Source organism: Danio rerio, chromosome 13 (assembly GCF_052040795.2).
Source record: "Danio rerio strain M-AB ecotype USA chromosome 13, GRCz13ab, whole genome shotgun sequence".
Classification (NCBI taxonomy): Eukaryota; Metazoa; Chordata; class Actinopteri; order Cypriniformes; family Danionidae; genus Danio; species Danio rerio.
In genome coordinates, this window is record NC_141033.1 from 21,926,696 (window position 1) to 21,940,500 (window position 13,805).

A 13,805-nucleotide genomic window follows, 5' to 3' on the forward strand; every position below is an offset into this window, starting at 1 on the left:
TAGAGGCGATTGCCTTTCATATAAGCCACTTCTGATACCAAATGATCAACTAAGTCAACATATTATTTGTTATTCCTAAAACTTGTATTAGATTCAAATTGATTACACATTTTTGACAAAATACCATAATTAATTAATAAAAAATAGGGATACCAACGGAAGCTCAAGTTACTCTCTTAAAAGTGTCCGATAGTCACTAATAGCAAAACTGTATGTTTTAACTGCTTCAAGAGCTTTGCTACTGAGAAATATCAGAGATTTTCAGTTTCAAAACCTTATGTATAAAGTTTTGTGTGAATAGCTCAAGTCTGTCTTTCTCAACAGTGTTTGACAGAAGTCACTAATAGCAAAACGGTAAGTTTAACAACTTCAAGATTTTAAGCTACAAAACAAAGTGACAGGGCAGGGCAATGTTTACATGCATTTCAGTGTTTGTATGCAATCAACACCCTACTAAAACTACTATTACCCCAGTGTTTATTAGCCAATCAGAATCAAGCTTATTCAGCAGCCAAATAATATAACAAAGCAATAAAGGAAACACGCCATGAAGTACAGGAGATTTATTGAAATGGGTGGTACCGTCATTTTCACCCTTTTATATGGTAGTCACATAGACAATACACTCAGCTCTCGCTTCTACACTCATTCATGCTGCATGCCAAGAATGCAAAGACAGACGTGTTGCTTCTGGATGATTCATCAATAACTACATCTACGCAAAAATGTGTAACCACCCTACAGAAACGTGTCTCACTGAGAAAAGTCCTCATCTTAACAATGATCCTTAAAACACCGTAAGCAAATTCCAAGGGTAAAATTCTATATTCTAAGTAGTGTTATTTACACACCATTAGAAATTCAAGTTCATTTTTAGAGGAAAATTATTACTTTAAAAGGAAGGAATGCATGATACAAAATACTGAAAGCACTAAGATTAATGTATACAAAACTAAACAGAAAATAAATTTTCATTAAAAAAAAATTACTTTTGCTGCTTGTTCAAACTACTTATTTAAAATGAGTTGAAACAGCACAATTAAAAACTTAACTGTTTCATGTTCAAGTTTGTAAAAACGATGAAGTTAACAATTGTTTTGTGTTAGCAAAACATGAAGGAATTACGTGGAACCCAGCATTTTGTACAGTGATTCAATGGTCCAAACGTATTTTATGTTCAATATGATTACAGCACTAAGATTAATGTATACAAAATCAAAAAGAAAATAAATGCTGATACTGTTGCTTCCATGCGTTTTAACTTCTCTATTGTCCAGCTAATATGCTTTATTCAGAAAATCTAATCCATTATTTTTATTTTTATTATTCAGATCTTTTTTCATGGTTCAATGAAAGTATGTAAATTCATCTAAACCATCTGTTAGAAAATGCTAAGAAAATAGCAGCATATGAATTACTGTAACACATTACGCATTGAAGAACTATAAACATAGCTAAACAACAACAAAAAAAATGAACAGCCACGAGAGGAAAGAAGCAGAAAAAAATAGAAAAGGAAAAAGGTAGGCTAAACATTTACAGTAAACTATTAAACCAATGGATATTACAAAAATACACATAAAAGCTAAATCATATTCATTAAAAACATCAGATGATTATTTGGCTTCTTGATGAATAACCACGACGAAACCATAAACAACGTGCTGACCATTGTTCATATAAATGAAAAGAAAATATCGCGTCAGCTGTGTATTCTGTGATATAATTAGTGCTCGATAAGATCTACACAGGGTGCTCAACACTGTGTTTGTGATTACAGACATTACTGATTGGTCAAAATACATTCAAAGTACCACACAGAATTGCTCTCTAGGGAGATGCATAGCAGTTCCAGTTCAATGAGACAAAACAGAAAGGAAGAAAGTGCTTGGCTGAGTACGATAAAAACACAGCAATACATACTTACAGTTAGTAGTTTTAAATAATATTTGATCAAAAGCTCTTTTGTGTGTGTGTGGGGGGGGGGGGGGGGGCATGTAATGAATGCATAGCAGTGCAGATATGAAACAATGAACAGAGAAATAAAACATACTCAAATGGTAAGAGTAAACTGCACTACAGTTAATGTTACTCTGAACTGATTCTTTTTGGCCAGCTACATATAATGCAGAACATTATTTAATATCATGTGTAAGTCAATTGTACATGTTTGTAAGATTTTTACAGTAAATAAATCATTTAACACATATGCCTGTATTAAAATGGTACAAAATTTAGCAAGTAAACAGCACTATATGGAAAAACGTAACATTCCAACTTGCACAAAACCAAGTAAAGGTCTCATTTCAAAGACTGACATGAAATAAGAGCCCTAACGACTGTGTAACACTGCTCGTGGCACTGAATGATTTTGATGTGAGTTGTCAATTGCACACATGTAAACCTCTCAAAATACATACTAAAAGGTAGGTAAATAAACCTTTAAACAAACAAAACATGAATAATTTACATCTAGATTAGAACACAACACTTTCTCATTGTGACCCAATATTAGAGAAGACGTGACTTCCTTTCCTGTAAACTAACCAGCACAGTGTTTCTTTTTACCATGTCATTCAGGAAAAACTACACTTGGAAAGATTTCAGCTGATCTACAGTATATACACTCAAATTATACATTATGTTGTTTTATAAAAAAAAAAAAAATTATGGGTAATTACTGTCTAAAGAACTGCCTGGTATAAAGTTTCATTAAGAGCTAACATATTATACCCTTTAAAGTATAAACTACATCTCCATTACAATCATTCTAGTTTTCTCAAATGCACATTTTTTCAGTGTCTGGTGTGCATATGCACCGATGTTGTTCAAAAAACACACACACTCCAGTGTAACATTGTTATGTTCGAAAAATAAACATTGAAAAAAAAACGGTTACGATGAAAAATAAATGCTCAGATTACCATAAATGATAGCCAATGTACTTTTCTGAAAAGATATGTACCGTAGGTAACAGGAAATGAGACAAATCCCAGTAATCCCTGTAAGAAGTGTATAAATATTCAAGAGTACTGGCTTGAAATCTAAAATTAATTAATTGAGTCAAAAAAAATCTTCTTTTTTTATTCTAAAAATGCCTGAAAACACATAATAGTTTAGCACAATTGCAAAACATACAGTATATATGAATATATATATATACACTGTATGTAAACTGATGCTGTGAATTATTTGTTTTAATAAATCTTTTTGTGCAGCTGATGAAAAAGGTTTTAAGTATCTTTGATTGACTTGGTTGGTTTAAAACTTGCATTTTAAAATACAAACATCTTCCCAAGTTTGTAACAGGAATGGTTAATAAATTTGTTGTAAACAAAATAAAAGAATTTCTTTTGGAATTTCTAAGAGATTCATTCTGGTTTTCCAGCAAAAAACAAGTTCACTGTTCATTAAACAAAGTCATAGAAGCGTTGGTCAATTTTGGCAGGTATAAACTATAACGCAAACTGTAAACAATCATTGTTTTTTCTATGTGATTCTGGTGTAGTAAACATGATAAACATAGTAATAAATCCGACTGTCTGAACGTTTCTATAAACGTTTTGAACTAAATGACTACAAAGACCAATTAAATTAACGTATTCACTTTCATTTTAAATTTACTGGCTCCGTTAAAATAAGAAATTGAGTTTCATAAGTTGCTGAAAGTAGATTTGCAATACTTCTGTGTTTGGCATATTGATTAAATAGCTACATTTTAATAAAATGTTCAAAACTAGGGAAATATATGGATGCCATATCAGTATCTGTAAATAAATGCTTATTTGTAATGTTACTGTTATTGGCCCGTTAGTATGATGTCACAGTGTGGTAGTTTTCCATTGTGTGTGTGTTTTTAACACATTTCCTTGCAGTTTCCTTATTTGCTGTAGATAAGGTTTAAAATAAAATATGTTTGCCCACTGTCTGCCATTTGTTTCTGTAATCAGACAGATTATTTTTATTGGCCTATTTATATATCACTTATCGGCTTCCAAACATAGTGATATCGGATATCAGTAATCAAAATTTCCCCAGTCAAAACAATCAGTCTACAATCTTTGACTGTTCTGTGATAAACGGAATATATTCATAAGCAGAACTTTCCAATTCAACATTCAGATTAAAGTCTTTGGAAACTGGATGCTCATTTCTACACTTCTGCGACACGTTTCTTTTGTTTCTGGGACTTAAAAGTGAACCGTGTCATTCATATATGCCATATGCTCACTGCAATTAAGCTCAAAATAAATATTTAGTAGTGTATTCCGTATCAGCGTATTATTATTTGTTAGATATATACGAGTACCATAAGCTTTCAGTACCAGCATCCTGTAACCAACCAATCAATATGGCACCAAACACAAGTCTCCATCACTTGTTTACACTTATTATTAGAATTACCCTGTCAAACCCAAGAGTGGTCTTCCAGTAAATCAACACCCCCGCTGCTAAAACATCCAGTAAACATGCGTTTCTATGTCCGGTGGTGCCACTAATTTATGTTTCCATTTTTGCATATGACAAATGTGTACCTCAACTGATCGGGAGCAGCTTTTGCAGCGTGAGTTCAGTCACAGCAAATTCAAGGCCTCATATAGATAGTCCACCCCAGTGATAAATGTAAAACACAGTAGTACCAAGACTTTTAAGTGCTGAATTCTGTTATACTGACTGAATTCAAAGTAAAAGTCAACTTAAACACAGTTATTTTCGGTAAAAACACAAGAACGCTGCTCTTAGCTAGGAATGACTGCTCGTGAATATTAAAAAAAATATTCACTCACCTGTATTAATTGACAGCTCAAAGGAATCTTAAAAACAGAAATCTAAATAAAGTCATGGAAAAAATCTAAATAGGGGGGTTTGGCATCTCCACATTTAGTGCCTGGCTTCTGTCACAATGTTCTTGCAAACCTAGAGTAACTTTATCACATGAAATTTGTCTATGTGTGAACAAATAGACCTGTGTTCAATCCCAGGTGACACTCCAGGGTCCTTTATCAAGCAATATATATATTTTGCCAGAAATCTTAAGCTACAATATTCTTCAGTGATTCTTTACTTTTTCGAGATCTTTCCAGCTTTTCTCTTGGGCTCATAGGGTGTTCTCAGGATGCTGGGCGTCTCTTCCATTACCCTGACCAGCAGGTTATCAATGTAGTCCTCCAACTCCCGAATATGAGCATCTTTCTTCTTTACAACATCCTTCTGCTTAATGAGCTCTTGCACAACTTCCTCAAAGGAGAGATTGCTGTAGGCCGCTACACTCGTCTGCAGATGTTCAAGGTCCTATTTATGAAGAAAAACACATGGCATTACATTGTTATTGCATAAAAAAACTCCTAAAACCACTATTTAATCGCTTGTAGCATGCTGGGAAATTAAACTTCTATTCCAATTAATCACATGCTTCTTTTGGCATTCAACATTTTATGTCCAAACTTCAACTTGCCAATAAGTTCATCTGAAGGCTTTGTGTTAGATTGTAAGTGGACACAAGCAGTAGCTGAACTGATCTAGGACAGCAAAGACGATCTAAAATATATTGACTTTTTGACCAGATTCACTTCCAGGAAATTTTATTGTTTGCAATATACCATAAAAACTTTCCTCACGATAAAAAGTTATATAACATAACATAACATAATATAATATAATATAATATAATATAATATAATATAATATAATATAATATAATATAATATAATATAATATAATATAATATAATATAGAACCTATAATTGGTTATTACGGTGTGTGATAGTTTTGTGAGCATTGAGTCTGTTTACATTTATATATATATATATATATATATATATATATATATATATATATATATATATATATATATATATATATATATATATATATATATATATATATATATATATATATATATATATATAGTATTGATTTTTTTGGTATAGATTTTTGTAAATGTAGTTGGCTTTTCATATTGTTTTCCTTTTCCTAGTTAACTGGCTAATTGGGATAGCTTTTGGTTTCAGGTTTGTTTACAGTCTACAGAAAAAAAACATTCATAGGATGATTTTATTAAAATAATTTCGATTTTTGGATGAAACAGTGTTTGCGATTTACTATACTGTCTACACAATAAAACTAGACTATATAAAAGTTACTTTGCACAGTTTTGATATCACATCTCTGCAAAAATGTCAGAAAATGTATTAAAAACAGTGGTGTAACAGATCAAGATTATTCAAAGTACCCATACTAGTTTCAGTGACTGTTTTCTGGAAATAGCATACATTAGAATAGTGTGATTGACCAATCAGAATCAAGTGTTCATGAGAGCTGCATAAAAATGATGTCTAATGCATCAGCAGTATGATAATTAGATAATATTATTTTAAGTTTCAGTGTGCATGAGCAACTTTAGAAAGAAACAGTTATGAAATAAACATGCCATTTTCAGATATATTCGGATTAATGTAGACACATAAAATAAACATGTTATGAAATGTTTCCATCAATAGAGAGCTTATTGCAAAAACGAGCTTTTATTAACGGTGCTGCTCTAAACGTTCAAGCTTCGCTTCTATTAAGCAGCTCAATAATGTGTTGACACAAGAAGTGTATGTGTCTGACTTCAGCATGATATTGAGGGAACAGCAATTTAGAAACATTTGCTCATCTGCCAACAAGTGTTTGACAAATTCACACTTTCTGCTGTCAAGGTGAAAACATGCACTAAATGCGGTCAGCAGATAAAATCTCTTGAAGAGCTTCTCCACTTCATTTGTGGAAAATATTAATCATTGTCTTTCAGTCAAGTCTAATTACAGACAGTAAGTTAATTACAAGAAAACCGCCACCTAAAATCAACATCAACACAACAGAACACAGACCTGGATTTCATCTCATTATTGGACAACTCAAGAAAATAATCCGCGGAAAATCTATCTTGAAAGCTATCTATAATTTTAATAAAACTGTATAAAATTAATTACATTTAAAAAGTTGCATGATTAAATTAAAAAATGATGTTCAGCTTTTAAAAAGGATATTTAAACTTAAAAAACACTGATGTTATTACATATAAATCGTAATTCTGTTTAAATACTAGAGATATTTTAATATCTGTTTTAATAGAGATTCAGTATACATTTATTAATAATGATTTAAACATATATAGTCGTTATTCATTACTTGTTGCTTGTTAGCATTTTAGGAGTGCTCGCTAAATGTTTTTGGTGGTCAAATAATTATTGTAAGATTTTTTTTCACAACATTTGGTTATTTATAAACACTTTTAAAAAAACTAAAAATATATGTAAATTCCCACATTTTTCAACCTCTGCTATCAAGACATTTTACAGCCTTAAATTTATGACATCTGAATATTTGTAAGTCCTATGTGATTCATCAAATATAAAAGCCATACAAATGATCTCTGTTTATATGTATAACAATAAATGAAAGATTAATAATAACCTGCACATGTTGGGTAATAATCCTTTGCAGAAACAAGCCCAAACACTTTTAACCTGCAGCCTCAGCGTCTGAACTGCTTCTGGGTTTGAACTTGATCCACCATATCGGACAGCTGTTTATACATGTGACACTTTGATTATGATTATCCTCCTTAGATTACGGTAATGAAAACAAAACATTCCTTCTCTTTTTCCCCGAGGAAACAGCAGAGCAAATTTGACTCCATAAAACTGTCATTCTAGGAGCTAAAGTGAAAATACGGTGGCCCTGAGAAGTATTTAGACGCATAAATCACATTTAAAATATGCGAACGTCATCGCATTAGATAGCAAAATAGAAAGCAGAATTTATTTGCAAGAAAAAGTTACGCTTTTCAAGAAAAACATTCGCCGATTGACTCTATTGTTACGAAAAAGAAATAGTGTTCAAAATTAATGCCAAAAACGGATGCTTTATGATGGTGGAATACTTTCCTAATGCAATAATCTAGTCAACTGACTTCATAAATCCACTAAAAATCCTCATCATTTCATAACAGCTTCATAATTTGTTTGCTGACGCCACTTGCATGCAATAAAATTCGTATTTTTAGGTGTCGAGCTAAGTGTCAATAGACAATGCAAGCCAAACAACACTCTCTGGCAAACGCAGAGCAGTGAGCGGCGAATCAAAGGAAGGTTTAGAGAAAGAGATGCTGCATGAATTGCGAAAACCCACCAGGGCACAAGCAAGCGGGGGCAGGAAAAGAGCCCAGGAAATGACCATGAACTGGCAAGCAGCTGATGAGCAGATTTAGGCAATCAGGAGTGTGGGAGAGATAAGACTTCCACTTGGCATTCTTCAGTTGTCTCATTATGGGCACTAATGAGGGCCTTTGCGTTGAAAATCTGAAACTCCAAGTCCTTTGAAATGCCTCGGCCGGCTGGCTCTCCCCGCCGCCCCCCATCCTTTAATTAAGGCCTCAGAGTGCCAGAGACACTATTTCACGGATGTGGTGTTAACATAACCTCAAAAATGGGTGAGGAAAGCCATTTTCAGCAGTGCGTCTCCAGTTTCAACATCACTTCTCACACGGCAGGCAAGCAAACGTTACGTTACCGGACGCGATGACGATCGCAATCAGCATAATTATGACAAAGCGAGAGAGGGCAGCTTTCCACATTTAATGCTGACCGCGCTTTGACCTACGCTGTAAAATTAGACCAGTGACAAACTGAGGATTATTAATGATTAGATTTCCAATTATTGAGTGAGAGAGAACATGCCGTCCGAGATGGCTCGCTAACGAAATGGAAGCGCACTAATAGCATCACACTGCTTCAAATTACATGCAGATCAAAGACGATGACCACCCATTTCAGCTGTTAATTAGATAAATGGCCCTCCATGCAGAGCGACCACCAGTGATACGCAGTCAGAGATCAGCATCATCCTCTTGCATGTGTAATAGGGCTGCAGTAAATGACCAATTAAAACTTCGGCCAAGTTTGGAAAACTTATGAGAAATGTGGTCAAACTGCATCTGGACAGACTGGACGATGACAATGTGAAAATGCACCCTTGTTTAGCAATAATTAAAAATGGAAACTAATGTGCTTGTTTTTATGTGGTCGCATGTTGTACAGTGTGTGACAATATGATGATCTTGGTCTCGATGATACAAAAAAAAGGATTATTTCACAAATTTACAAAAGAACTTTTGAAAATGTATGCTAAAACCAGTCCTTTTCCACTCAAATGAACCATGGTGTTACCTTCCACCTGTGTTTTGTGTATATGCATTTGTTTCCTCACTCTCATATCTTTGTATCCCTTTGTAACCCACACATAAGGCTGGTTTATACTTCTGTGTCGAGTGATCGATGTGACACATGGTGCTCGCCTTGTACATATGCATTGATAATTCTGTGTTCTGTTTCTGTTGCTCTGTAATAACACTTTCAAAACGCAAGCTGCCAGTAGTTTAAGTTATGTTCCTCTCAATCGAGTTTCTTCGCAAGTGTTTTTTTTTTTTGTCTGAATGCTCCCTTCGTGTACAAGTAGCTAAAATTTGCTCATTCAGAGGTGGGAACTGGCGGATGTGCAACAACTTTCGTCATAAAGGTAAACTCAAAACAACAGTTCTCATCTGGAGCTCCTTCACAGAACTCCACTGATCAATGGACTCGACACTTGTAAACACTCGGCTCGTGGCTCTTAGCATCGCCCACACTCGTCACAGCTACTAAACAAACCAATCACAGAACTTGCAACTTGCACTACGCGTTGTTGCGAGGTGTATTTACATTTTTAGAGAGGTGCCACGGCGAGGGCTATGTGACCGCGCAAAGGCTGCTCCGGACCATACGCATGTGGTTGACAAGTATAAATCAGTCTAATTTGTGTTTATTGGTTGAACTCCCCATCAACCACAGTTATGACACCATAAGCTCTGCCTGTCCCATGCCTAATAGATTGAATGGCCTTCAAATTCATTGTACGGTGTGTGATCTGCCTCGTCGTACATTATGCTCCACATAGTCTTTGGTTGTTTGTAAATTACTTTGTGTGTCTGGTGTAACTTATGTTTACTTGTTGAACTGTGATTCTGAGTAAGATTTGTTCTTTGGCTGCTGAGTGACACTAAATTGTACAAAGATTTTCTGTTGGTTTCTTGTTTTTTTTTTTTTCTATTAGCATACTGTAGTTTCTGTTTTGTTAGATTAAGCTTTTGAGTATTTTGACTCCTCTAGATTATTATTTTTTTTAGTATAATTAGTTTGGTTCGAGTGTTGTATAGAATGAAAATCTCAATTTTATTTTGCCATTTAGGAGTAGGATTTAAGAATTGTTTTGGTTTGTAAATTTCTTTAGGTTTGGTCAACATGTTACTTTTTTTTGTTTGTTTAACAGTATTGTAAATATAATTTTGGTAATTATCATCATTGCTAAGTTTCCCATTCTAATAATTGGTGTAAAGAAACTAATCCTCGTATATTGCCTCATCATTAATATATCTCACACCTAATTCTTTGTCTTACTTAAATGTTATAGCCTCATTTCATTTTAATATCAAAATCTAAAACATGATTTTAATTAAAAGTTAAATAAATTAAATCAAGGTTAGTGTGGATAATCATTGTAGGTGCACTGACAACAATTTTTATTACAAAAAAAATTAATTATGGTTAGTGTATGCAGTGACTATCATGGCTGAAGAATAATAGTCATGTGTTTTGCTTTTATTTTTTTTTAGAAAACTAAACACATATTGCAAAGGTAAATGTACACCACGGCTATTCAATTGGCCGCCTGCAAGCCAAAATTGGACGCAATTTGTTCCGGTCCTCCAAATAGTGTGACCATCAAAAACAAATTTAGTTCAGTGGAAAATCAGCCGCTATAGTAATGAAGTGACGTGCGTCCGTTCAATACAGCACAAGCTGCAGTTGAAGGCTGCACAGCGCGGGAGTCACCTGATATTAAGCAAGTGGCACGAGCAGGCGAAAACGTTTGGATACTTAACCGTAAAGGCTTCTCAACGCAGTGTTTCTGTTGCACAGAACGAAACTGCACAATACACATGCACACTTGATTAACTGTACCAGCTTTTACATTTACATATCGTGCCTTTTCTGCACGCAAGTTTGTTATTTCCAATGTAAGAATATATGCCAATATACAGGCACACCCAGTAAAAAAACGTCTCATGTTGTAGCAGCAAGAGTTGTGCGGGGCTTTCAGTGCAATGTAAACAAAAGATATAGATGAATTATTACTAATTATTAAAATGATTATGTATGTATGAAGGCAGATGATAACAACAGTTCATTTAAATACCTAATATAAAGCTTAAATTTACAGTAGACGTGATAACCCTGAAACCATGATTATTCTTCAGACTATACAATCATACAACCAAAATCTATTGTTATGCAATTCAAAACATAACATATGAATGAGCTTAATTTGGCTTCTTCTACATTCGGACAATACACTGCTTTTGTTGAGCTTTGAAATACAACATTTAAAGGTTTGTATAAAAAATATATATAATAATAATAATAATAATAAAAAACTATTTTACAATGCACTGATATTGTGTAGTTTCAAAATACAATATATTAACATTTTAATGTAGACAAATCCAACTTTGGTGTCTTAAGGAGCAAAAATACAACATATGGACTCTTATATTCTGTTGTGTCATCCCTCATATTGCAAGTTATATCTCTCCAGCCCCCTTTATTTGGGATGCTTTTTATGAACTGGCCCCCATCACAAGCTAATCGAATAGCCCTGATGTACGTACCATAGGTCTGGTTTACACCTGGATGTGTTTTGGTCAAATTAAATGAAAGTAACAGTTCCAAAAGTGTTTTTGACTAATTCTGAAAATGTTTGAAAGTGAAAAAGCTCAAACTGTTTTAGACTTTAAGTTTTATTAACGTTATCATCGCTTCAACAAATCTCAAATCTTCAAACCAGGAGTAAACTGAGCATGAATATGGTATGCAACATAGATTCTAAACCTTTGCACAATATGTTTTGATTGAACTTACATGTTCTCTTGCATTTTTCATGACCTGTTTCTTTTCAGGAGAGGCTTTGAATCTCTGTGTAAGGTCCTCATTACTGGTGGGGTTTTTCATGTTGTCACTGCTAGAGAAAGAGAGAGAAAGAAAAGACAAAACTGTCAAAAAGGTTGCCTTTAATAAAGACATCAAATACCCTTTTATTTTACATGTAAAGTGACAGAACCTTCACAGGAACTGCTGCTTGTACGCAACAGTTCAATGTAATATTTGGTGTTGACCTTTAGTGATGTGAAAAACAGAGGGTCAGGAAATGGTTTGACGCCTCCTTGCATGCAAAGAGCAAGTCGACTCTTTATTTCCTAACAGTTGGTCACTGACCACAACAAAGACATTACAGCCAGTTACGGGTTCTCAGTAGGGGTGGGCGGTATGACCAAAATCTCAAATCGCATTATGAGCAATTTTAAACCACAACAACACTGTGTATACATGCATGTATGGATATATCTTTTTTGATATATACATTTAAAAGCATGTGGTTGCTATGAATATTTTTTTAATTCTTAAGAAAACGTCTCTCACCAGGTCTGATTTATTTTATCCAAAACATGAAATTTTATTACAATTTAAAATTAATATTTATTTAATTAAAATTTAATGTAATTTATTAATGCGATTCAAAGCAAAATTTTCTGCATAATTACTCAAGTCTTTGCTCAAGAATAATTTCTTATTATCAGTTAAAAACATTGTTAAAGCTTAATATTTTTTTAAACGGGAATACATTTGTTTATAAGATTCTCTGATGAATAATAAACTGCATTAAATCCTATTTAATTTAAAATAAAATTAGAACTTTAATAAACATTTAATTTAAGCATATTACATGCATTTTTTTAAAATATGAAACATTATAATAGTCATTTTACTATAGTAATGTTAACAAGCACTGAACTGAACAGTGCCATCCACATGGAAAATACCTGTCTGCAACACTTTACAGATTAGACCATAATCTGCATTTTTTTTTTTTTTAATCATAACAGGAAATTAGGAAATTCAACTGCCTGACACATTTCTTCCACCCATACCACAACCATCAAACAGCACTGCCACTGCGACAGGAAAACATGCTTACATGGATGTACTGTTATGAGTGGTCTGATCATTTAATGATAAACTGGATGGATGAAACCTATTAAGGACGCTAGTTGTCAAAAGTGAGTCTATGAAACAAACAGACAACATTAAACTGGTATGTTAAATGTCTTTTTAGCTAACCTGTGACCCCTACAAGACCTTTGATCTAAGATGAGAAAGTAATCGGAGAGGAAGAGCGGCCAGATAGGCTCCGGGCAGATAAATTGTTAATTGAACGGTCTATCACTCATTCAGATCTCATTACTGTGACTTGGTCAGGCCCCTGTAGCCTGGATTGGGCCTAATGACATCGATAAGGTCTTCCTAATGACAGACTTTCTCTGATAAACTTTAAGCTCTTAACTGTCCTCACCTAGGACAGAGCAGCGGTTGGGAATGACAAGCAGCAGATGTACTGTAACTCAAGACGCAGTTCTGAGCAATTATTTTATTAGAATATTATTTATATATGATATGTAAGGGATAATGTATATCCAGACAGTTCTTCTCACAGAATAAGGCCCAGCAGATGTAATGTTGTATAATGTTAAGGTTGTATTAGTTTTAAGGGCTTTATTACGCAAGAAATGTTTTCCTGCTTAACAAGCAGACACAAAACTTGTAGAAAGAAATATAGTTCTAAACAAATTGCTTCACTGATCTACTTACTATTATTATTAATTTGTGAAA

General features: G+C 33.7%; 1 protein-coding gene across 3 annotated transcripts in view; it reads right to left on the bottom strand.

The window, feature by feature from the left end:
• Positions 1-548: 548 nt before the first annotated feature.
• rab11fip2 (RAB11 family interacting protein 2 (class I)) overlaps positions 549-13,805 on the bottom strand; it is a 29,776-nt gene continuing 16,519 nt past the window's right edge. The window contains exons 5-7 of one of the 3 annotated variants that reach the window (XR_015505860.1): positions 12,000-12,099; positions 3,864-5,292; positions 549-2,844 (exon numbers count right to left, since the gene is read on the bottom strand). Coding sequence is in view for 2 of the 3 variants with exons in the window: in XM_087279177.1 (XP_087135303.1) it covers positions 5,062-5,292; positions 12,000-12,099 (331 nt within the window). In the remaining variant the exon portion in view is untranslated. Of the gene's footprint in view, positions 5,293-11,999; positions 12,100-13,805 lie in introns of all 3 variants that reach the window. The other 2 variants (XM_087279178.1, XM_087279177.1) reach the window with 2 other exon arrangements.